Consider the following 27247-nt stretch of genomic DNA (forward strand, 5'->3'; position numbering starts at 1 on the left):
CGCAGTGGCGGAGCCCGAGAGGCGCTGACCCTCCGGGGAGGACTGGGACTCAGGGCCCCGCCCCTGGCTCCTCTCGCCCCGCCCCGAGTCCCGCGCGATTCCAGCTCTGACCTGGGGCTCTCCGCCAACTGTTGGCCTTCGGGCGCGCACGCGCACTCCCTGGATTGGTTTGACAGCCTTAGTGTAGGGATGTGAAGGGCCGGAGGTGTCGCGATAGTTAGGTTCTCACCTCCTAGCGAGCGCGGTAACTATGGCGGGCCTGGGGGTCCAGGCTGAGCAGGAGCCGCTCTTAGGCGACCGCACACCCGGAAGCAGGTGAGCGGATGTGGGGGAAGGCACCCTAAGCTTCCTGCGCTAATGGGACTGGCCCCTTCATGGGTGCCAGCCATACCGGGCGGAAGGGGGAGAGGTGGCCAGGGCGGCGGGCGACGCGTGACCGGAAGTTGATCTCCCACCGCAGAGGAGGGGGAGTCCGAGCCCGCAGGTCCAGGTGAAGGTGTCACAGAAAGTCAAACGGCCTCAGCACGTTCACTCGGCAGGTGCAGCCGCCAAGTCATTCGGCACTTGGCCTACAGAGCTGAGCCCTTCACACATTTCACAAAAATTCCGAGATGATGGTTCTAATTGTTACTTGAACACACAGCTCTTAGTATTGACCTAATTGCTGGATTCTTTTTAAAAATATATGTTTTACTGATTTTTTACAGAGAGGAAGGGAGAGAGCTAGAGAGCTAGAAACATCCATCTCCTGCCTCCTGCACACCTCCCACTGGGGATGTGCCCGCAACCAACGTACATGGCCTTGATCGGAATGAACCCGGGACCCTTCAGTCCGCAGGCCGTTGCTCCATCCACTGAGCAAACCGGTCAGGGCTAATTGCTGGATTCTTTGTTAGCAAGTGAGCCCGTCCGAAATGGGTTCGCCGTTGTCCTGTGCCAAATATACAAAGACTACTTTTTTATTTAGGAGATGAAGTGTACTTTGACCCTTAATTATAAGGTTATTTTGCTCCTTATAATTAAGGGTCACAGTACACTACTTTGTGGACAGTAATTCAGAATTGTTAGATTATCTCTTACTGTGCAATTAAGTATGTATTTTTGCCTTTAGGAAAACGGAGTTAAGTATCATTTTATTTGAAATAATAATTAAAATCAAGTAAATTAATACACTATTAAATTAAAGCTCTGTACATTCATTTTTGCTCATTTGTGTTTCTTAAGCACCAAACCTTATTTTACCACTCAGAAACTCTTTGGAAAATGTATTTCTCTGGTCTCTGATTTACTCCACAATATATGTAATGTAATTTTATCTTGAGATCACAGTTCATATGAATGCTGAAATGTTGTAATGGAGTGATGTTCTTGGCCTATTGAGACATTTTGTACTATTTGCTTCTATTCTGTTTTATTACACACTGCTATACTTTTAAAGTTTCATATCTTTTTTAGTGTTTGCCTAATCTGTTCTTGGCAGACTAACCCTCATCATGTTTTTGTTATCTGTTGGCAAACCTGTTTTTGTTGTTGTCGTCAGCAACTTCTCTTCTCCCAACTTTGTTTTGGGACTTCTACTTTGATGCTGGTTCAAAAACCATATATAAGCTCAATAGAATTGTGTGTAGTTAGAACATAGAAGTTTGACTAAGGTCTAAAGATTTCTTCTTATTTATGCAATGGTATGTGTGGTGTTAAGCACTTCATACCTATGTAAATATTGTATCAGAAACTGATTTAACATACCTGGCACAGTAGATCTATTATCTCTCTTCTTCCCTCCCTTTCTACCACTCCCAGTCACATCACAATTGAAAAATAAAGTTTCTTTTTTCAAGACTAATCTGAGTCTGAAATCTATTTTAGAAAATAATCTTGGAACATCAGAAATTATTTTGTCTCTTTTGCTTGTCTTAATTATTGAAAACATAATTCTCATATTAAAGTAAATTTCACTCTTTCTTTATGCATATGTAAAAATGTAATGGGTATATACACTCATGTATATCACCTGACAGTAGTAGGATGTCTGATTAATATACTTGGCCTTTACTCCAAATCACAAGCCTGTATGAACGACCAACCCACTCTCTCTAGTCCACGTGTTAGAGCAAAGGCAAGTGTTCCAGGAGGCCTCAGGCTAGGAATGTGTTAGGTCACATCAAACTTTCCTGGTGTCACTTCTACATTAATTTGACCCAGAATAGCTTCCTGCAGCGAAGTTAATTTGCTGTCATCAAGTAGAGCATGTCATAATGATGACAGTAATTATCTTAAAATATTTAATAGTTGTATATCCCACCTGTGGGAGATCTAATTATTGGAGCCAGTTTATTTTGACAAACTTTATTCATTTTGTCAGTTTTACAAGTTTCAGCACTTTGGAATAATAAAATTGTATAATGATGCATAAATACAACCCATGGAAATCCAAAGAAATAGTGCTTATTCATAGATGAATTAGTACAGGAAAACCAGTATTAGTAAATTGTACCTCTCTTATCATTTCTATGATTTTAGACCATAGAAAATAAAGGTGTGCCACAGAAAGATTTGCATATAATGAGATAACTTAGTACTACTTCTTTCTTCTTTACACCTAGAGAATGGGATATTATAGAAACTGAGGAGCATTATAAGAGCCGATGGAGATCTATTAGGATTCTGTATCTTACTATGTTTCTCAGCAGTGTAGGTAAGTACTAGAAATTACATAATTTTAGAAATTTGTATAATATATTTTAATATTTAATTTTAAAAAAATTATTTTTATTGTGGTAAAGCTGCATAACTTCAAATTTACCATCTTGATCAGAGGTGTTAAGTATATCTACATGGCTGTATAACCAATATTTAGTTTTTCACCTTGCAAAACTGAAACTCTTTACCCAATTAACAGCTCCTCATTACCACATCCTCCCAACCTCTAGGGACCACCATTCTACTTTCAGTTTCTATGAATGTAACTATTCTAGAGTGTAGCAAAATATGGCTAAAGGGTTCAGGGTTTTTGGGGTTTTTTTTACTTTTTAATTTTTTTTTATTGATTTTTTACAGAGAGGAAGGGAGAGAGATAGAGAGTTAGAAACATCGATGAGAGAGAAACATCGATCAGCTGCCTCCTGCACCTCTCCCACTGGGGATGTGCCCGCAACCCAGGTTCATGCCCTTGCCCGGAATCGAACCTGGGACCTTTCAGTCCACAGGCCGACGCTCTGTCCACTGAGCCAAACCGGTTTCGGCCAGGGTTTCTTTTTTTAAGTCATTAAAATGTTCTAAAATTGACTTTGGTGATGGTTTCACATATTTGTGATTATACCAAAAACCACTGAATTGTATTTTTTTAAATGTGTAAATTGTATGATATGTGAATTATATCTTAATAAAACTTCTTTTAAAAAAACTTTATAGAATTTTGATTGCATGTGCCTAACATTTAAAATTGAGAAATAGCAATGGAGTTTATCATTACAGTTCTCAATCATTAAAGCCTAACAGAAGTAATGACTTTTAAGTGTCCTGTTTTGTGTTTTTTTAAAAAGATTTTTAAATTAATTTTTAAAGAGAGAGGAAGGGAGCCCTAGCCAGTTTGGCTCAGTGCAGAGAGTGTTGGCCTGCAGAGTGAAGGGTCCCAGGTTTGATTCCCGTCAAGGGCACATACCTCCGTTGCAGGTGGGCTCATGTGGGAGGCAACCAAACAATGTGTCTCTCATATTGGTGTTTCCCTCTCTGTCTCTCCCCCTCCCTTCCACTCTTTCTAAAAACCAATGGAAAAATATTCTCAGGTGAGGATTAACATGAGGGAGGGAGGGAGGGAGGGAGGGAGGGAGGGAGGGAGGGAGACAGAGAGAGAGAGAGAGAGAGAGAGAGAGAGAGAGAGAGAGAGAAGGGAAAAGGGAAAGAGAGAAACACTGATGGACTGCCTCATGCATACCCCCTACGGGAGATTGATCCTGAAACCTCCCTGATCTGGAATCCAAACCAACAACCTTTTGGTGTATGAGGACAATTCCCAACCAACTGAGTCACATCAGCCAGGGCAGTGTCCTGGTTCTTTATAACTACTGCCTTCTTTCATTTATTCCTAGACATCCCTATAGTTAATTATCTCTCCCAAACAACACAGATTAGGAGTCTAGCTCTTACTCTATAACAAAGTGGCCTTTCCTCCATTTCTGCTATAAACACTTTAACAGAGCTTTTAGTAATTATCATTTATAGTAAAGGCTTGTAAGGGAAAATAGGTAATTGACTTTTATTATATTAATTATGGTCAAAGACTGTACTTATGTATTCTTTCAAGCCTAAAACCACATTGTTTGATAAAGTAGACATTTTAGGGCATAAATTTGTAAATTCAGATTTTTAAAATCCATGCTAGAATTTAAAAAATTGTACTTATAATGATGGAATCATTGTAAATATAAATAACAGAGTTTACCTCTTTACAGGATTTTCTATTGTGATAATGTCAATATGGCCCTATCTCCAAAAGGTTTGTACACTTTATTCTTCTCTTAAGTAGCTTTAGTAGTATTAACTCTTTAGTTAAGAGTTTTCTAGAGTTTCTTTGATATTCTATGATTTAATCTTTTTTCCCAATCTTTTTTTTTAAGTATATTTTTATTGATTTCAGAAAGGGAGAGGGAGAGAGAGAAAGAAACATCAGTGATGAGAGAGAATCGTTGATTGGCTGGCCCCCTACTGGGGATCGAGCCAGCAATTTGCGCATGTGCCCTTGACCAGAATCAAACCTGGTACCCTTCAGTCTGCAGGCTGACACTCTACCCACTGAGCCAAACCGGCTAGTGCTATGATTTAATCTTTACTAAAAAAACTCAAGATAATAATTCTTCAATAGAAGATTATAAGTAATGTGAGCATATGCTTTATTGTGCAAACCAGAATAAAGTTGAAAGGAGTTCTATGCCAGGAAAATAGGATTATACCTGATCAGTCCCAGGCATACGCACAGGTTTGGTCACCTACTTATTAACCACTTTTGCATCCTATCAAAACCACCTCTCTAATAAAAACAAAACAAAAGTAAACTAGATTTAGTGCTACATTTGCATTGCTATTTTGAAAATTAATTTTAAAATTATATTACATGAAATTATTGCCCATGAGCCCTGGCAGGGTGGCTCAGTTGGTTAGAGCGTCATCCCAATACACCAAGGTTGGGGGTTAGATGCCCAGTTAGGGCATCTACAAGAATCAACCAATAAGTGCATAAATAAGTGGAACAACAAATCGATATCTCTCTTTCTCAAATCAGTAAATAAAAAATTTAAAATTATACCCATGACAGTAAAAATTCTTTCCATACTGGCAGAGTTATTGGAATTGAAATAATATTTAACAATTCTGCAGCAACATCTTTGCTAAAAGTATATTTCCATGCATCACAACTGTTGATTTGTATGGTCCCTGTACTATTCTAATTAACCTTAGAATTCTCAAGAGAAAGTATTTGCAATAATTAGGGCTACTCAGTCCAATATGTTGAATTTTGAAAAGGTTCACACCTTCCCCCAGATATTTGAAAGCTCTTCAAAGGTAAATGTTTTGATTACATGAACTTATAATTGGTTCTTTAGCAATACAAATGTAACAGTTTCATCAAAAAACTTAATATTTTCAAGTTATTTCATCATAATATTGAGAGTTCATATGCACCAGGCACAGTACTAAATCTTTCACCTACATCATTTTTTGCTCTTCATAACAACCCTGTGATGTGGATATTATCACTCCTGTTTGACAGATGAAGAAACTTAGAGAAGTTAGGTAGCTGTATCCACTGAGCCAAACCGGCTAGGGCTGAACCAACATTTTTTAAAAATATATTTTTGATTTCAGAGAGGAAGGGAGAGGGATAGAGAGAGAAACATCGATGAGAATAATTGATCGGCTGCCTCCTGCACACCCCCTGCTGGGGATCGAGCCTGCAACCTGGGCATGTGCCCTGACCCGGGATTCAAACCATGATCTCCTGGCTCATAGGTCCACACTCAACCACTGATTCAAGCCAGCCAGGCTGATGCAACTGTTTTTATAATCATTCCAAAATATGAAGCTTCTCAAGCATTTCCTTGTGTTTAGTGAATTCAGTACATTTCATTATAATGTCAGAAATCGGAATCACTTACTATAAATAATGGTATTATAAAACTTATATTAGTTAGAATTGTTTTTATTTTTTTACATAAGAAATATTAGCCCTAGCTGGTTTGGCTCAGTGGATAGAGCATTGGCCTGTGGACTGAAGGATACCGGGTTTGATTCCAGTCAAGGGCACATGCCCAGGTTGCAGGCTCAATCCCCAGTAGGAAGCATGCAGGAGGCAGCCAATCAATGATTTTCTCTCATCATTGATGTTTCTATCTCTCCCTCTCCTTTTCTCTCTGAAATCAGTAAAAATATATTAAAAATATATATTTCATGTCAGAAAAAATGTATTTATGTTTTAAATTTGACTTTTCTTGGATAATAATTCTTAAAGCATTGTACTTTTTTTCTGCAGATTGACAGGACAGCTGATACAAGTTTTTTGGGCTGGGTTATTGCTTCATTTAGTCTTGGCCAAATGGTAGCTTCACCTATATTTGGTTTGTGGTCTAATTATAGACCAAGAAAAGAACCTCTCATTGTCTCCATCTTCATTTCGGTGGCAGCCAACTGCCTCTATGCGTATGTGCACGTCCCAGCTTCTCATAATAAATACTACATGTTGGTTGCTCGTGGATTGGTGGGATTTGGAGCAGGTAATATGCATGTATATATATGTATGTTCTGTTGTGTCAGATTCACAAATTTATGGCCCAATCTCACTTGATGTCACCCTTTCTTAATCTCATATCCAGTGTTCAACATATAGATGTGTGATTGCAAACATAGATATCTTCCTATCATTTAGCTTCTGCTCATGATGTTCCCATTACTCATCATTTCTCTCTTCTGTTCCCATCATTCTTCATACTTTAAGATTTAATTCAAGTTTCACATTTTCCATGAATTGTCTTAGGCTACCCTGTCCCTTTCTTTTTTCTTTTTTAAATATATTTTTATTGATTTCAGAGAGGAAGGGAGCAAGAGGTAGAAATATCAATGATGAGAGAGAATCATTGATCTGCTGCCTCCTGCATGCCCTCTACTGGGGATCGAGCCTGCAGTCCAGGCATGTGCTCTTGACCAGAATCAAACCCGGGACCCTTCAGTCCACAGACTGATGCTCTACCCATTAAGCCAAACCAGCTTGGGCCCTGCTCCTTTCTTTTTTTTGTTTTTTTAAATTTTTTAAAAATATATTTTATTGATTTTTTACAGAGAGGAAGGGACAGAGATAGAGAGCTAGAAACATCGATGAGAGAGAAACATTGATCAGCTGCCTCCTGCACATCTCCCACTGGGGATATGCCCACAACCAAGGTACATGCCCTTGACCGGAAGCAAACCTGGGACCTTTCAGTCCGCAGGCCGATGCTCTATCCACTGAGCCAAACCGGTTTCGGCCTTGCTCCTTTCTTATATACTGTTTTGCGCTGTTTTTATCTTATATCACCAACCATACAGACAATTTGACTAAAAAACATATTTTGTGGCCTGGTCCCTAGCTAAGTCTCTTATACACAGTAATTGCTCAATAAATTTTTGAATTAAATTGTTAGTGGATTTTTTTTTCTGTTTCTTTTATTATAAGTCTAAGAATGCAGTTTTTGACATCTTGCTTTTAAAAGTAGTTATAGCAATGAGTAATATGCCATTTACTCAGTGCTTTCTCAGTATTTAATGATGAAAAAATAGTTTAACATTCCTATAATGCCAGTTTTTAAAATACATGTTTTTATTGATTACAGAGAGGAAGGGAAAGGGAGAGATAGAAATATCAATGATGAGAGAGAATCATTGATCGCCTGCCTTCTGCATGCCCCCTACTGGAGATTGAGCCCGCAGCCTAGGCATGTGCCCTTGACCAGAATCGAACCTGGGACAGTTCAGTCTGCAGATCGATGCTCTATCCACTGAACCAAACTGGCTAGGCTAATGCCATTTTTTATTCATTCAAATATTTAACTGTGTTTTCATATTACTAAAAATAATATTTTCTATTAATTGGTGCATTTCCTCAATAAACATGCTTTGTATGATCATAAAGAGGAAACAGTGGCTATACTAGGGATTAATATTTCCTCTGCATAAAGCCAACTTAAGTTGAAATTTTATAAACTGAAGGATATTTTTTTTAATTGTGTCTTTTCTTAGGAAATGTGGCAGTTATTAGATCATATATTGCTGGTGCTACTTCCCTTCAGGAAAGAACAAGTTCCATGGCAAATACAAGTGCATGTCAAGCATTAGGTTTTATTCTAGGTCCAGGTAGGTGTTTTTCACTTGTAACTACTTAACTTGAATTGGGAAGAGCTTCTAAGTTCAAATGGTAAATGAAATCCAAATTGAAAACCTCATAGTTAAAGGGAAACTAATATTTTTGGATGCAGCAGTGAGGCTAGACCAGCCGTGGGCAAACTACGGCCCGCGGGCCGGATCCGGCCCCTTTGAAATGAATAAAACTATTGAAAAAAAAGACCGTACCCTTTTATGTAACGATGTTTACTTTGAATTTATATTAGTTCACACAAACAATCCATCCATGCTTTTGTTCCGGCCCTCCGGTCCAGTTTAAGAACCCATTGTGGCCCTCGAGTCAAAAAGTTTGCCCACCCCTGGGCTAGACTCTTTAGAGGATGGCGCAAAAGTAGGTTTACAGTTGTATGTGAAAGTTTATTCTTATGTTATTTATTATTTATATTATTTTCCATATGTACTAACTCTGGGTCTTACTTTACCCTCAGTGTCTAGCATAATATCTGGTATACACAGGTTCTCAGTAAATATTTTGATCACTTAAAGCATATTTTAAAGACTATCTCATTTAAACATTCTGTATAGATGAGTAAATGTAGGCCTGAAAAGTTCAGATAACTTCCCTAATAATAACTACATCAATAAGCACTAACATTTACTGAGTATGTGCTAGATACTGTTTTAAGTGCTACAGTATCTTACTTAATCCTCACCACAAAACTACATGTACATTTTTGGAAGAGCCAGATACAGAATCTAAATCAGGAGAACAAATCAGTATTCTCCCAATCTGATTTGTGCCATAAAATTAGATTTAAAATATTAAATATATGTAGCTTAAATATCACATACATAGTAGTATTTTAAAATATTTAGTTGAAATGTGACAAGTTGATTAAATGTATAATTCATTTATGGAAGAAATTGTATAATTTATATTTCTTATGGAGATGTTTAAAAAAATGAAATTACTGAAGTAACTACTTGAGATCTAATCCTTTGTAAATTCATGCACATCAGTGTTTCTCAATCTTTATTTCATTATTGACCCCCTAAGGAGTTTTTTTAGACAATTTTTCCTAAACACTCCATCCCATGAAATTTTAATACCACAGACATACTGTATATTTTTTATACTGTATCTGTGCTTTATATAGAAAGAGTGAATTTTTCCATCCCCCTCACCCAGAACCAGTTTTTTTCTGTCTGTTCAGATGCATGATGTAGATCAGTGGTTGGCAAACTGCAGCTCGCGAGCCACATGCTGCTCTTTGGCCCCTTGAGTGTGGCTCTTCCACAAAATACCACGTGCAGGCGTGCTCGTACAGTGCGATTGAAACTTCGTGGCCCATGCGCAGAAGTCAGTATTTTGTGGAAGAGCCACGCTTAGGTGGCCAAAGAGCCGCGTGTGGCTCGGGAGCCTCAGTTTGCCGACCACTGATGTAGATGAATGATCCCGTGTTACTTCTAATTTCGTGGTAAACGTCTTTCACATTTTTAAAAATCTGTGTCTCCATAAAATAATTCACTGTGTTGTTTTACTTTAATAAGTTTTTCAGACCTGTTTTGCACTCATTGGAGAAAAGGGCGTGACATGGGAGACTATACAGCTTCAGATAAACATGTATACAGCACCAGTTTTACTTGGCGCCTTCCTTGGAGTTTTAAATATTATTCTGATCCTTTTTATATTAAGGTAATTAGACAGAAATGATAAAACTACTTTTATAGACTGTGAAATTAAATAAGCACTATCATTGATGGAGGATAATTGTTCCTAAGAAGTCTTAATTTGTTATTTCATGTCTATAATTGTGTTCATATTTTCTGATTAAGGCACTTACTTGTAACTAAAATAATAGACAATTTGATAAATGAGAACAGATTATAAGGTCTTTGAAAAGTTAAGGTTTGGTCTTGATTGACTAATTCTAGTTTTCTAAGTAGGAAAATGGCATGAAAGCAACATTTTAAGTAGATTAGTGATTAGTATCAACCTTAAATACAAAAGTTACTTCAAATGTATCTTTTATCTTTTATATATTAGAAGAAATTTTATAAAGCTATAAAAATTTGGTTAGTTCATATTTCTTTGGAGTACTTTAACCAAGGGTCCAAAAACATTTACAACTAATGTTTAAAAATCACTGTTGAACTTCCAATACTGATTAAGGTAGATCACATATGCTTTTGGATGAATTTGGTTGTTCTTTTTTCCATTTTATATAGTATAATAAGAATCATGACTTGTATCTTTTAAAATTTGTTATATCTCATTGCTAATACTTTCATAACTCAGAAGCCAATATAAAAAGTTATATCAGAATGTGAAAAAATAGAAGGCTAGTAATAAATTTAACCCATTTGTCTATTATACTAAGCCTTTCATGGATACAATATTTATGTTTTTCTTTTTAAGAGAGCATCGTGTGGATGACTCAGGACGACAGTGTAAAAGTATTAATTTTGAAGAAGGTACTATTAAGCTGTTTAACTAAATTACTATAAAATTAACAAAGTGTTTCTAATGATCCATTGGTATTTACTTGGATTTTGCTTCTGAGGACAATAAAAGGGGTGACTTAGGAAAGATCTTCAAAGTTGAAAGTTACCTAAGTTGTTTAAAAAGAAAAGACATACGAATATCAGTTATTTGGTGTTCATGATTGGTGAGGTTAAAACCATTGCTAAAAATCACTTAGTCTTGGTTTCAGAGAGCCAATCCTACAGTTTTGTATGTTTAGAAAGGGAGGTCATGACCCTATGTTGAGTATACAATGTGCTTTTTTAAAAATATATATATTTTATTGATTTTTTACATAGAGGAAGGGAGAGGGATAGAGAGTTAGAAACATCGATGAGAGTGAGAGAGAAACATTGATCAGCTGCCTCCTGCACACTCCCTACTGGGTATGTGCCCACAACCAAGGTACATGCCCTTGACTGGAATTGAACCTGGGACCCTTGAGTCCGCAGGCTGATGCTCTATCCACTGAGCCAAACCGGTTAGGGCCCAAGGTGCTTTCTTAATTGTACCCAAGTATAGCAGACTATTTCCAAATCTCATTTGAAATTAGAGAAGAAACTCCTCAGAAATCCTGAGATAAAAAGGCAGGTACCATTATGGAAAAATTATAGAAACTTATAGAAAGTCACTGCTTGCCCCCTGCTGCTGCTACATATACACTTATACAGCATAAATGAACACATTCTTGTATTACTTACCTGGTTTATTCTGAGTAAAATAGCATGACAGATGTATCTAAGATCTATATGGCTTCACACTTCTCAATTATATCAGGAATAGTTTGTACTTAGTGTATAGCTTAACTACACTGGTTCAAGATAAGGCAGTACACTCACTTTGCCCTCCTAAAGTATTACTTTGCAAAAATATAAATAACATTAGGATTTTTATGGTAATAACATGAGGATATTTACTAATACTAATTTCACATATGATTGAAATTCAAAATAAAATATATATTCATTGGCCGAAACCGGTTTGGCTCAGTGGATAGAGCGTCGGCCTGCGGACTGAAAGGTCCCAGGTTCGATTCCGGTCAAGGGCATGTGCCTGGGTTGCGGGCATATCCCCAGTGGGAGATGTGCAGGAGGCAGCTGATCGATGTTTCTCTCTCATCGATGTTTCTAGCTCTCTATCTCTCTCCCTTCCTCTCTGTGAAAAATCAATAAAATATATTTAAAAAAAAAAAAAAATATATATATATATTCATTGAAGTGAATCACAGAAATGAGAACTGATTTTATAAACTATTTCAGGTCTTCATGAAATCCTCGTAATTTAAGATTAAGGTAATATAGGAAAAAAACTCTGCAACTGAAATTTAAAGCACATGTATTTAGTATAAGATCATTTTAAAGAATTCTGTAAAATACATGCATCTTCTGGACTGAGAGACACCAATAGACAGAGTATCTCCTGTAGATAACAGAATTTGAAGTGTATTTCCTGGGAAGAAAAGTTACTTTACTTTTAAATATCATTTAAAAGTTATTGCTGTCATATACATTGTTAATTTTAAATTATTTTGAAGCCTAAAAATGATTTTAAATGTTTAGTCATAGAATTTGCTACATATATTTCTACATTGTTTGATGACAAAATAACACCTGAGGGTAATATAATTTTTCTCTTGTTCATCACAGCAAGTACAGATGACATTCAGATTTCCCAGAGAAATATTGATCAAGTGGCTGTAGTGACTACCAATGTTCTGTTTTTCGTGGTCCTATTTATCTTTGCCCTTTTTGAAACGTAAGTTTTATCTTCATCTACATCAGATTATGTTAACAATTTATATTTAATGCAATATTAATCAGGCATATAGTTGTTCTCAACTTTATGTAAGACATTTTCCTTGTCATGATGTAAAAAGTGTTTGATATTTAATTTAAATGTAGTTAATTTTGTCTGTAATCTTACTCCCCACATCTCTCTCTCTCGCCCCACTTCCTAAAATAATTTTTTTTTTTTTTGGTTAATCCTCACCCGAGGATATTTTTCCATTGATTTTTAGGGAGAGTGGAAGGGAGAGGGAGAGACACACAGACAGAAACATTGATGTGAGAGAAACACATTGAATGATTGCCTCCTGCATGTGCTCTGACCGGGGCTGGAGCCTACAAAAAAGTATGTACCCTTGGCCAGAATTGAACCTGGGACCCTTCAGTCTGCAGGCCAATGCTCTATCCCCTGAGCATTACCAGGTAGACCCTAAAATCAGTTAAAAAAACAACATATCCTTGGGTGAGGATTTTAAAAAATTACCATTTTAACTATTTTTATAAATATGTTTTTATTATTTTCAGAGAGAGAGAGAGAGAGAGAGAGAGAGAGAGAGAGAGAGAGAGAGAACAATGATGGGAGAGAATCATTGATTGGCTGCCTCCTTCACACCCCCTAATGGGGATCGAGCCTGCGAGCCTGCAACCCGGGTATGTGCCCTGCCTAGGAATCGAACCATGACTTCCTGGTTCATGGATCGATACTCAATCACTGAGCCACACCAGCTGGGCTTAACTATTTTTAATTGTACAGTTCAGTGACATTAAGTCCGTTCACAGTGTTGTGTGAATGTACTCTCCATTTCCCGAACCTTTTCATGATTCCAAACAGAATCTCTGCACCCATTAAACAATGTCTGCACTCCTTATCACCCAGCCCTTGGTAACCTTTATTCTACTTTCTCCTTAAATTTGTCTATTCTAGGTACTTCATATAAGTAGAATCATACATTTGTCTTTTAGTGTCTTATTTCATTTAGCATGATGTTTTCAAAGTTCATGTTTTAGCATGTGTCAGAATTTCATACCTTTTTATGGTTGAATAATATTCCATTATATGTATACCAATTTTGTTTACTCATCTATCTATGGTCATTTGTATTATTTCCACCTTTTGGCTCTTGTGAATAATGCTGTGATGAACACTGGTGTACAAGTATCTATTTGAGTCCCTGCTTTCAATTCTTTTGGGTATATATCCAGAAGTGGAACCACTAGATCATATGGTAATTGTGTTTAACTCATTGAGAAACTATCAAACTATATTTCACATCAACTCATCTGATTTTAAAATTTAAAAAATGGTAATGTTTTATTTTTAATTTTGTTTTTTAGTTTTTTATATGTTCTTTAAAAAAAAAAAGAATGAACTTTTAAAACAATTTCTTTTAGCCGAAACCGGTTTGGCTCAGTGGATAGAGCGTCGGCCTGCAGACTAAAAGGTCCCAGGTTCGATTCCGGTCAAGGGCATGTACCTGGGTTGCAGGCATATCCCCAGTGGGAGATGTGCAGGAGGCAGCTGATCGATGTTTCTCTCTCATCGATGTTTCTAACTCTCTATCTCTGTCCCTTCCTCTCTGTAAAAAATCAAAATATATTAAAAAACAAAAACAAAACAAAAAAAAAATAATTTCTTTTATTGATTTCAGAGAGAAAGGAAGAGGGAGAGATAGAAACATCAATGATGAGAGAGAATAATTGATTGGCTGCCTCCTGCATGCCCTCTACTGGGGATTGAGCCCACAACCCTTGCATGTGCCCTTGACCAGACTCTAACCCGGGACCCTTCAGTCCGCAGGCCAATACTCTATCCACTGAATCAAACTGGCCAGGGGAAAAGAATGAATATTTTAAATATATTTCAGTTCCATTTTGTAGCTAGTTAACAAAAAGAGATAGAAAATAGGAAAAGCCCTTACTGGTTTGGCTCGGTGGATAGAGCGTCGGCCTGCTGACTGAAGGGTCCTGGTTCGATTCCAGTCAAGGGCAGGTGCCTTGGTTGCGGGCACGTCCCCAGTGAGGGGTGTGCAGGAGGCAGCTGATGGATGTTTCTCTCTCATCAATGTTTCTGACTTTCTATCCTTCTCCCTTCCTCTCTGTAAAAAATCAATAAAATATATTTAAAAAAAAAAAGAAAATAGGAAAAGAAGATTGGCAAGGAAGGAGATGGTCATATAAGGGAAGAGAGACATTCAGAGAGGTAGGGTGAAAAATACATACATTCAATGATAGGGATGAAAGAGACTGAGGAAGAGAAAAGAAATTCCAGAAGATTCTAATAATCTAATAATGGTAACATTATTTAATTGAAAAGAGACTTATTTAACCCAAAATATAACCATGATTATTTAGTTATATTAGAATGGTAGGAGTTTTGGTTTCTTTGTTTTATTTTCCTGTTTTTCAAACTTTCAACAATGCGGATATATTACTTTATAATAAAATGTTAAAAAATAAGAACACAAACACTCAAACTTAGTAGCTTGTGCATGTAACATCGAAACATGCTGAAAATGCACTGGCTGGGTAGTTCAGTTGGTTAGAGCATTGTCCAGATACTGCAAAGTTGGATCTCCGGTCAGGGCACATACAAGAATCAACCAATGAATACATAAATAAGTGGAACAACAAATTCATGTTCTCTCTCTCTCTCTCTCTCTCTCTCTCTCCCCCCCCCTCCCTCCCTCTCCCTCTCCCTCCCTCCTCCTCTCTACAATCAATGAATAAAAAAAGTGCTAAAAATGTTTTAAAATTTTTGTTTATTTAGATCTGGAAAAGGGATACAAATTCTTAAACGTGTCAAGAGCATTATTAAAGTTTCTATATCGCTTTAACAATGACTATGATTTAAATAAAATGAGAATACTGTCTTTTTTGTTTTTCTCAGCATCCTTACTCCATTAACAATGGATATGTATGCCTGGACTCGAGAACAAGCTGTATTATATGATGGAATAATACTTGCTGCTCTTGGAATTGAGGCTGTTATTATTTTCATGGGAATTAAATCACTTGCCAAAAAGTAAGTTATATGTCTTTGTTTTTGTTTCCAATCTTTACTTTAAAAGTGAAACATGTAGCCCTGACCGGTTTGGCACAGTGGATAGAGCGTTGGCCTGTGGACTCAAGGGTCCCGGGTTCGATTCCGGTCAAGGGCGTGTGCCTTGGTTGCGGGCACATCCCTAGTGGGGGGTGTGCAGGAGGCAGCTGGTTGATGTTTCTAACTCTCTACCCCTCTCCCTTCCTCTCTGTATAAAATCAGTGAATTATATATATATAAAAAAAGTGAAACATGTAACAGTTAACAATGTAAATGAATGTGTTAGTAAAACAATTGAAAGCTTTTCTCTTTTTATGTGGTAGTTTTAGTCTTTGAACATTTGAAAATAGATGTAAAGCTTATTAAGGGAGCATATTTCTTAACCATATGGCATATTCTTTAGTAAAGCAATATATTTACAAAGTGAATAATTGCCTTCTAATGTAGCATCTGTTTATTATATTTTACTAAAGTATTTCTAAAAGTGTATTTCATAGAACATTGTTCTGCTGCATGGTAATATATGTTACACAACAAAAAAGATTCAGTGGTTAAATCTGGAAAATTCTGGTTAAAATTACCAAACTTCTTTACTCTAAATCTTCAGTATATACATACTATATCACCATCATGACAAATACAGCATGTAGCATTTCTGAAAGTTATTTGTAACTTTGACCAAAGAACACTTTCTAAAAAAAAAGCATTTTATATGAGGACAACTGTAAAGAATACACTTTGGGGCAAATGCTGGTATAAAATTAAATTCATTCATATAGTCTGGGGTGGGATATTAGTAGATGAAGTTATACAGATCAAACAATTATTCCTAAAATATGTTAATAATATACAACTCAAGTAAAGTTCTAAAATCAATGAATAAATATTGAGTCATTATGTAGAGTTGGGTGTTATGGGTATACCATTGAAGAGCCCAGTAGAGGGCCAAGATGTAGATATAGATGACAAATTCATATTCAAAGTTAATTAATAGTAAATGTATTATATCTTGCTACAGAAGTAGAGCTGTCCTGCTAATGGGCATTCATACTGATTGTCCAATTCTATACCTTCAAAGAGCTTGAATTCTATTGGGGAGAAAGCCAATGCAAAGGTGAATTCTATTGGAGAGAAAGCCAATGAATGCAAAGGTGAGGTCAGGTTGTGATAAAGTACTATGAAGAAGAGCAGAATAGAGGAAGAGAATAGAGTGGTAGGAGGGGGTAGGGAGAGAGGGGAAGTGCTGTTTTGACAGAGTGCTTAAGAAAGGCATGCTTGAGGAGGTCACATCCAAGCAGAGACCCGAGTGAAGTCACAGAGCAGCCTTGGAGTGGCTTGGAACTCTACTCCCACATTAGACTGAGCTTTGCATGTTTAAGGAACAAGCAGGAAGGCCAGTTTGGCCAGAGCAGAGTGAGAGGAATAAGGTAGATCAGGTTGGAAAAATGTGAATCCTTGTTGGTATTCTAAGAGAGATGGGAAGAGTTTGGGTTTGTTTTAAGAAGCCTTTGGTTTTGTTTGTATATTTCACTTTTGTGGAGAATTTCTAACATATACAAAGGTGCAGAGAGCATCATGCACTGAATCTCTAATATGCATTACCCAGCTTCAACAATAATAAACACTTGCATACTTTTGATTCATCTGTACCTCCACATTCCCTACCCCCTACACCTGGATTCTTTTGAAGTCAATCCCAGGCATTATTTCATGTCTGCCATAAATATTTCAGTATGTATCTCTAAAAGTTAATGCTGACATTATCACATCTATAAAAGTTAAGCGATTTCTAAATAAAATAAAATAAAATATCCAGGCAGTATTCACATTTTCTCTACTGTTTCCATTCTGTTTGTTCTTTGTTTTGTTCCGTAGCTTAATCACTTGATTGAGGCTCTCAAGTGTCTTCTCTTTTAATCTAATCTTTTCCACTTCACTCTCTCTTTTTCCTTTACAAATTGAACAAACTATTTGCCCTTGGATACAGATAGTGGGGTGGTGAGGGCCTGGGGTGGGGGATGAGGGTGGGCTGGAGTGGGGTCAATGGGGGAAGGAGGGGACATATGTAATACTGTCAACAATAAAGAATTATTTAAAAAAAAGAAACCATTTGCCCTATAGTTTCCCATATTTTGTATCTCACTGATTGAATCCCTATGGTGTGTTTTTTTAATTAAAAAAAAATTTCCTGTCTCTATTTTTCAAAAATTGATACTTAGAAAGGCAGTGAGAAATTTTTTGCTGCACTGAACTTACTAGTTGTCTACATATTTCATTGAAAAACAAAACTAATTATGATCTTTCCTAAATAAAAAAAAATTGATACTTACTTAGATCTGGAAGTTTAATGAGATTTGAGTTTAATTTTTTTAAATAAATCTTTATTGTTCAGATTATTACAGTTGTTCCCCCTTTTTCCCCCCATAGCTCCCCTCCACCCAGTTCCCTCCCCACCCTCTGCCCTTACCCCCACACTGTCCTCATCCATAGGTGCACGCTTTTTGTCGCTGGGTCAAAGGTCATACACATGGAAAATGTAGCTATTTCCATCCGCAACCTGTCCCTGTGTTCGGAAAAGTCTCTCATGACTTGTTCATGCTCTACTCAGAAAGGGTGCGGAGCCACGTAACGGCTTTTTAAAATAACGTATCCTCTTATGTTTAAAATGAGGATTTCGCTACCAGAAGTGAGGAGAAAGCAACACTACAGCTGCTCTCTCCCCTCTCGCCCTTCGGGTGATAGTTGTGCGTGGGGCTGCGAGCTGGTTCGCAGGCCGTCAACGGAGCCATCTGGGCGGCTCGCGCGGTTCTGCCGGCTTCCCAGGGGCCATCAGAGCCTCGCAGGGGCCATTGCAGCCTCACACAGCCTCACAGGGGGCGCCACAGCCTCACACAGCCTCGCAGGGGCCATCGCAGCCTCACGCAGCCTCTCAGGGGCTGTCACAGCCTCACACAGCCTCACAGGGGGCGCCGCATCCCATGTTGGGGGTGAAGGTGCGAGACAGAAGCTCCTCTTGCTGTTTCTCCTGCTGCTCCCTTGCATATCGCTGATGCTGTAAGTTTCTGAGAGCAGTCTGCAGGTGCTGGACATCATACTTTAACTGGTCAACACGAAGTTTGGCATTCTGTCTTTTGTTGGGAGGCTCCTTGCTGGACAAAATCTCCAGGCATTCTAGCTGGCTGAATATCTGGTATGCTTGCTTGGATTTCGTTTTCTACTAAGTTCACAGACTGCTTGTCTGCCGTCTCCCAGCATCCCATGTGAGATTGGATCTGGTGGACCTGCTTGTGCGTTTGCTGGTATAGCGGTTCCATGTCACCGGCCCAGCCGAGTCCGGCTCCGGGTTCCTCCGAACCTGATTCTGCTTCTTGAGTGTGTCCCTTATGGATGCGAGTAGTTGAAATCTGCAGTTTGTTGGGTTAGGCTGCGAAAGCGCAGGTGGTTCCTTTTGTGCCACTGGCACAGGTTGGGTGGGGATGTAAATTGAGTAGGGTGGGGTCTCAGAGAATCACCAGGGCGGAGCAAACAGCAATGGTTGTCGTCAGCGTCTCCGCAACTCCTCGCCTCTCTGTGACTCCACGTCTCCGTGTTCCCGAGTGCCAGCGAGCAGCTCCGTGAGAAAGCCACTCTCCCTCTCGGACCCGCTGCAAGGCAGTCCCGCCTCTCCCTGTAGGAGTCTGGGACCTCAGAATCCCGCCCCAAACAAGCTCAGTGGATTTGAGAGCTTGTATCCCCTTCCGATTGAAAAAAACCGCGCATCCAGTTGCAGCCCGCCTGGCGTGCCACTCCGTACCTCTGTTCTTGGCGCCTCTGTACCTCCTACTCATTCTCAATGCACTTCTTTCTTTCCTTTCAGTTGTAGAACTTCCACTGGGCCAGCTTTCCCATGGTTCTGAATGATAGCTGTTTTGTCTTATAATTGGTAGTTTCAATGTTGTTGTGGGAGGCAGCACGCACAGGTCTATACATTATGCCGCCATCTTGGTTCTCCTTGAGTTTAATTTTTTTGACAAGAATAATTTATAGGTGGTGTTATAAACTTACATCTGGAGAAATGTAATGTTTTGTTTATCTCTTTATTATGTAAGTGGTCATTGACATTCCCTAGATCTATGAATTAATTCATAGATCATTGCAAAATGCTATTTTAATTTTATCATTTCTTTATTTGCTGTAGTATTTTTGATAAGGAGAAACTTCCTGTTGCCAACTATTTGGTTATTCTGAGGCACAGTCAGTATAGGAAAGACAGGGTGATTCTTTCCTTTTATTTTAACTGACTTTTAAAATAAAGAATTGGTTTGCTAATATCCTCTTAAAAGTGATCAAGAGTATTTTAATATAATATGAATTCATAGATTATAACATTTTTATGTGTTTCAGTCCATTGTCATTACTATTTTTTTTGGTGTTCACATAGTCATGCTTCTTCCAATTGGCTCTGAGTCCTTTTATCATGACCTAGTAGTCACTGGTAGCTTTTCTGCACTCTGGTATGACTACTAGGTGTACTGGTTAATAATGTGGATTTTTTTCAATAGATGGAGTTACACATATATTGATATATATGCGATTTGATATGTATGCTATTTTGTTGTATTGACAATAAGCTTCAAAACTTTGTATGTCGATTTTGCTGAAGGTGTTAACATAATAGATATTTTTGCACTTAAAAATGTCAAGTTTTGCCGAAACCGGTTTGGCTCAGTGGATAGAGCGTCGGCCTGTGGACTGAAAGGTCCCAGGTTCGATTCCGGTCAAGGGCATGTACCTGGGTTGCGGGCATATCCCCAGTGGGAGATGTGCAGGAGGCAGCTGATCGATGTTTCTCTCTCATCGATGTTTCTAACTCTCTGTCTCTCTCCCTTCCTCTCTGTAAAAAAATCAATAAAATATATTAAAAAAAATGTCGAATTTTGTGCCAAAAAAAGAGCATTTGCGAGAAGTTTTAATTCATTACTTTATTTTGAAGAAAAGTGCTGCTGAATACTTCAGGAAGCTTATGGTGAACATGCTCCATCTCAAGATACATGTGAACGCTGGTTTAAACGCTTTAAAAGTTGTGATTTTGATGTGAAAGACAAAGAACGTCCAGGTCAACCGAAAAAGTTTTAAGACCAACAATGACAAGCATTATTGGATGAAGATGCCTGTCAGACTCAAAAACAACTTGCAGAAAGATTAAACGTTGCTCAGCAAACAATTTCCGATCGCTTACAAGCAATGGGAAAGATTTTAAAGGAAGGGAAATGGGTGCCACATCAACTGAACAAAAGACATGGAAAACCGAAAAGTCATCAGTAAAATTTTGCTTCAATGGCATGAAAGAAAGTCTTTTTTGCATCGAATTGTGACTGGCGATGAAAAGTGGATTTATTTTGAGAATCTCAAACGCACAAAATTGTGGTTGATCCAGGTCAACCATCAACATCGACTGCAAGGCCAAATCGCTTCAGAAAGAAGACAATGCTTTGCGTTTGGTGGGATCAGGAAGGTGTGGTGTATTATGAGCTTATAAAACGAGGTGAAACCGTTAATACTGATCGCTACCAACAACAAATAATCAATTTGAACCACGCTTTGATTGTGAAACAACCAGAATGGGCTAGAAGACATGGCAAAGTAATTTTACTTCATGATGATGCACCTTTCACACACTTTAAAACCAGTTAAAGACACATTAAAAGATCTTGCCTGGGAAGTATTAACCCACCTGCTGTATTCACCAGACCTTGCTCCTTCAGATTACCACTTGTTCTGATCGATGGCACACACACTTTCTGAGCAGCACTTCAAATTGTATGAAGAAGTGGGAAATTGGGTCTCTGAATGGTTTGCCTTAAAACAAGAAAAGTTCTATTGGGACGATATCCACAGATTACCTGAAAGATGGGGGAAATGTGTTGCTAGCGATGGACATTACTTTGAATAAAGCACTTTTAAAAAAATATATATATTTTATTGATTTCTTACAGAGAGGAAGTGAGAGAGATAAAGAGTAAGAAACATCAATGAGAGAGAAACATTGATCAACTGCCTCCTGCACACCCACTACTGGGGATGTGCCCGCAACCAAGGTACATGCCCTTGACCGGAATCAAACCTGGGACCTTTCCGTCCGCAGGCCGACGCTCTATCCACTGAGCCAAACCAGTCAGGGCTGAATAAAGCACTTTCGATGTTTCTCTTGAAGTTATCGTGTTTTCTTTCATTACAAAATCCGTGTTATTAACCGATACACCTAGTAAATGTCCAGGCTCAGTTTATACATTTTTCTGTACCAGACCTGAAATAAGCCAGTTTTTAGAGAAGTCCTGGTTCTTAGTGGGAAATTATACTTAGCATTCATTTAATTGATATATCACTAAAAGCATCAAAATATTTTATTTATAGTTTTTGAAATAAAAGTAATGAAACTTATAATGTTTCTGTTCTCTAACAGGATTGGCGAGCGTGCTATTCTATTGGGAGGACTTGTCATCATATGGATTGGCTTCTTTATCTTGTTACCTTGGGGAAATCAATTTCCCAAGATACAGTGGGAAGGTATATGCATACATAATTCTATGTTACATTGCATCTGTTATTCATCTAGTAATAAGTCATGCACTATACTAATTTTGTTTTTACAGATTTACATAATCATTCAATTCCTAATACTACCACATTTGGGGAAATTATTATTACTCTTTGGCGGTCTCCAAGAGAAGATCAGAGTGAAGGACCAACTGGTTGCCCAATTGAACAAGCCTGGTGCCTCTACACCCCCATGATCCATCTAGCCCAGTTCCTCACATCAGTTGTGCTAATTGGAATAGGCTACCCATCCTGCAATGTTATGTCGTATACATTATATTCAAAAATTTTGGGACCAAAACCTCAGGTGAGTCAATTATCCTGGCATTGCAATTATGTGAAATATGCTTCACTGACATTCTGTGCTACCATTCTGTATTCTCACACGAGCTGGTACAGGGGATTTTTATCATATTCAGCATTTTGAATTTATTAAAAAAAACCCCGACAATTTTTAAAAAGTACTTATAGGACTTGTGTGTTGAAACTGAACAAAAAGCAATCTAAAAACTCAAAGCTCTCTTGAATCCAGAGGTTATGAGCTCAAAATCATTTTCATAGAAAAAAAATATCTGAAGCATAAAGTTCTGAAACTTATTCTTAAACTAGGCAACAGTTGGGAAACGAAAATTGATAGGCAAATTTGACTCTAGGCTTAATTTCATTTGGCCCTAGGTACGATTACTAAAAGATGAAAACACAATAGCCTTAAAAGTGTACAGAGAAAGATAAATATCACATGATCTCACTCATTTGTGGAATATAATAAACAACATAAACTGATGAACAAAAACAGATCCAGAGACAGAGAAACATCGATCAGGCCGTCAAACCTCAGAGGGAAGGTAGGGGAGCGTGGTGGTAAGGGAGAGAGATCAACCAAAGGACTTGTATGCATGCATATAAGCATAACCAATGGACACAGAAAACGGGAATGAGGGCATGAGCAGGGACGAGCGAGGGGTGAGGGGTGGGCAAGAGGAGGATAAGGACACATGTAATACCTTAATAAAAAAAAGTACAGCAGCTATGTATATTTTAAAATTAGTTTTTTGCCGAAACCGGTTTGGCTCAGTGGATAGAGCGTCGGCCTGTGGACTGAAAGGTCCTAGGTTCGATTCTGGTCAAGGGCATGTACCTGGGTTGCGGGCACATCCCCAGTAGGAGATGTGCAGGAGGCAGCTGATCGATGTTTCTCTCTCATCGATGTTTCTAACTCTCTATCTCTCTCCCTTCCTCTCTGTAAAAAATCAATAAAATATATTTTAAAAAAATAAAATAAAATAAAATTAGTTTTTATTATAAGAATTTCCATATTCATGATATAAAAATTAAAATATAGAAGCAAAATGGAGAAAAATATCAAAGTAACAATTGCAATCTTTTTAGCAACTGCTTAGCATTCTATTAATTAAATATACCATAATTTATTTACTTAATCCACCACTGATGGACAGTTAGGTTTTCTTTTTTTTAAACTGTCTAAAGTTTCACATGTCTCATTTTCCCCGATTGACACACCCTGCCCCCAGCCATTCCCACCCTGGGCAAGCTCCCCCTGCCCCAGTGTCTGTGTCATTAGTTATGCTAATATGCATGCATACAAGTCCTTTGGTTGCTCTATAACCCCACACCCTCCCCTGCCATTTGTCTCTGTATCTATTTTTGTTCATTAAATTATGTTGATCATTATATCCCACATATGAGTGAGATATGTGGACAGTTAGATTTTCAATGTGAGACTATTAAAGATAATGCTGCACTGCACAGTAATTGGAGGAGTGACATGTGGTATAGTGGGAAGGTGGTACAGTGGAGTTAGGCACACATGGCTTCAGAGATCTTGTTAGTTACTTGAATTTCTGAGCTTCAGCTTCCACATTTGTAGGGACACCAGTAATAAACATTTGTGAACATTGGCAAATATATGTAAAGCACCTAACACAGTGTGTGGAAGATAGCAAGTAGAAAATAAATGTTAGTCTAAAAAAGTAAATTAATAAATTCTATTGTTCCCAGGGCCTCAGCAGATATTTAACTTGTTCTTTTCTACTACTTTTGTTTTTCCTAAGCTGAATCTATCAAGTAAGTTTACTGTTCATTAATTGCTGTATTTATAAAAATGCATTTTATATATAATTCACAAATCAAAGATGGAGAAAGTGATTCCTATGAGTTTCCCATAGTTTTGTAATAGTTGCATCATTCTTATTTTTAAAATAACTAAACTTGAATATCAATCTGCTTCTCCCCATCCCCACCTCACAGGGTGTGTACATGGGCTGGTTAACAGCTTCTGGAAGTGCAGCACGGATTCTTGGACCCGTGTTCATCAGCCAAGTGTACACTTCCTGGGGCCCACGATGGGCATTCAGCCTTGTGTGTGGAATAGTTGTGCTCACCATCACACTCCTGGGGGTGGTTTACAGAAGACTCGTTGCTTTTTCTGTAAGACATGGAAGGAGTCAAGAGGAACCTAGCTAATTAACACTGGGATGCACAGTACTTGCTGCGTGGACTTCCTTTACCAAGGCTCTGCCAGACAGTTGCTATGAGTCAGTTTCCAAAAGTCAGGCTTCAGGTATTATATATTTTGAAAAGCAAGAGAATATATTGAATAACACGGAATTCTATGAGTAACTGAATAGTAAGATAATATAAAAAAACATTCTGGGTCAATTTCTTTATCTCAAAAAAGAAATATTCTTCACTCAGCACCTTTGGGGGTTACATGAATTCATGAGTGAATGAGCAATGGTCTATAAATGGGAAACGATGTTTTTTCTCTGAACTGCAGAGGTATCACTTAAAACAATGAGAGGATATCTATGCAGTGGAACCACAGTAAAGTTCTAGAAGAATTATGTATAACAGAATGAAATTGTAGCAACGGTTTACCTAAATAGTAGGTATCTTGACCAAATCAAAGATACCTACTTTTTATTTATTTAAAATGCATTTTCTATTACTATCAAGTTCCCTTATGAAATAAATATCATGACTTTTAAATGTTCCACTTACTATGCCTCCCATCCTACCTTCTTTAATTTATTTTTAATACACCTTCTGTCTTATCTCACTAAATAACTCTAAATTAATAGATGAATATGGATAATGCTAATATTTAAGTAATAAAAAGGATTAAGAGACCAGGATGAATTTTACTACCTTTAGTAGAGTTAACTACTTTTTCTTCCAAGTGCTAATAAGTAATTTGCTTTGGAGACATAAGCCAGGTATGTGTTATTGTGTATGTGTTATTATATACATATACTGAAACAAACTGTTTATTATAATTATTGGCATTTTCAACTCCCTTAAATTCTGGAGGAAAACTACTTATTTACTTTTCTCACCACTTATTAGTGACAAGGTAGACACAACAGTTTTCAGTCTATGTCTGCACAGCTATTCAGATCTGCATTATTTTACATTTGGATGAGCCATGACAGCCCCAATTTAGTCAGGACAATATTTGAAACAAATGGCTTTAACCTAACACAGTTTACTGAGTTTACTTGAGTATATGGTCTCTGTATACATTTCTACCTCTACCTAGGTTGAATGCTGATACAAGGAACTAGTATATAAATATGTATGTGGATAGTCAGAATTACCAAAAAAAGTAAAGATATTTCAAAATACTTTTCCAAATGTTTCCTACTCTATAAATATTTTCAAAATTGAGAGTAAAGACTATAATCTACACTTTATACTAAGTGTGTGGTACTGTTTTTTGTTTTGTTTTGTTTTTTGGCTTGAAAAACAGAAATTTCTCACAGTTCTAGAGGTTAGATGTCCAAGATCAAGGAGTTGGCAGGGTTAGTTTCTTCTGAGGCCTCTCTCCTTGACTTGTAGATGGATGTATTCTTCATATGTCTTTTGTTTGTTTCCAGCTTTATTGAGATATGACATATAGCATTGTGTAAGTTTAATGTATACAACGTGTTGATTTGATACACTTATATATTGTAAAATTATACTACCATAGCATTAATTAATATCTCTATCACAGTGGTTCTCAACCTTGGCTGCACATTAGAATCACCTGGGAATCTTTTTAAAATCCTGATTTCTGGGCCTCATCCTCCAGAAATTCTGTTTCTTTGTTGTTACTAATGTTGTGGCCCCACCCCATAACAAAGAAACAGAATTTCCAGAGGATGAGGCCCAGAAATCAGGATTTTAAAAAGATTCCCAGGTGATTCTAATGTGCAGCCAAGATTGAGAACCACTGCTCTATCACATCACATAATTACCATTTCCTTTTGGTGGTGAAACCATTTAAGATCTCTCGTAGCAACAATTAAGTATATAATACAGTATTATTAGCTATAATCACAATGTTATACCGCAGATCCCCAGAACTTAATCATTTTGTAACAGGAAGTTTGTACTCTTTAACCAACATCTCTATGTTTCCTCCATCCCAACACCCTGGAAACTATCATACCACTTTCTCCCTCTAATAGTTCACCTCTTTAGATTCCACATAAAATTCATATCATACCTAGCTAGCATAATGCCCTGAGTCCATCCATGTCATCATGAATGGCAGGATCTCCTTTCTTATAGCTGAATAATATTACACACACACACACACACACACGCACAGACACAAAGAGGTGTGAGGTGATACTCCACTGTGGCTTTGATTTGCATTTCCATGAGGATTAGTGATGTGGAGCACCTTTTAACATACCTGTTGGCCATTTGTATTTCTTCCTTGGACAAATGTCTTTTCAGATCTTTAGTCCATTTTTAAATTGGATTGTTCTGTGTTTTTTGCTACTGAGATTTGTTGTATTCTTAAATCCAACTTCTTTGGCTGTAATAGAAGGCTTAATCTGACAGAAATCATCCTGTGATTACATTTTAAGATTGTTTTCACTCTTCTCCACCTCCCATAGCAAGACTATGCTTCAATTAGATTTATTAGAACCAATTTTCTGGCTG

General features: G+C 37.6%; 1 protein-coding gene across 3 annotated transcripts; it reads left to right on the plus strand.

The window, feature by feature from the left end:
• Positions 1–180: 180 nt before the first annotated feature.
• On the plus strand, positions 181–25909 carry MFSD8 (major facilitator superfamily domain containing 8; the record flags this gene model as incomplete). 3 transcript variants are annotated; one of them, XM_081091644.1, is made up of 12 exons in its annotated part: positions 181–315; positions 2604–2695; positions 4452–4495; positions 6527–6767; positions 8266–8379; positions 9919–10063; positions 10787–10842; positions 12538–12646; positions 15563–15697; positions 22158–22261; positions 22348–22598; positions 24560–25909. In XM_081091644.1, exons 1-12 carry the CDS (start codon positions 251–253, stop codon positions 24773–24775), a joined length of 1572 nt encoding a protein of 523 aa, XP_080947770.1. In that variant the 5' UTR covers positions 181–250. The 3 variants fall into 3 exon arrangements, with proteins under 3 accessions (XP_080947770.1, XP_080947769.1, XP_080947771.1); XM_081091643.1 differs by lacking the exons at positions 9919–10063; positions 10787–10842; XM_081091645.1 differs by lacking the exons at positions 8266–8379; positions 22158–22261; positions 22348–22598; positions 24560–25909 and having other exon boundaries at positions 15563–15701.
• Between the last annotated feature and the right edge of the window lie 1338 nt (positions 25910–27247).

This window comes from Myotis nattereri, assembly GCF_964212035.1.
Source record: "Myotis nattereri genome assembly, chromosome: 5".
NCBI classification, from domain to species: domain Eukaryota; kingdom Metazoa; phylum Chordata; class Mammalia; order Chiroptera; family Vespertilionidae; genus Myotis; species Myotis nattereri.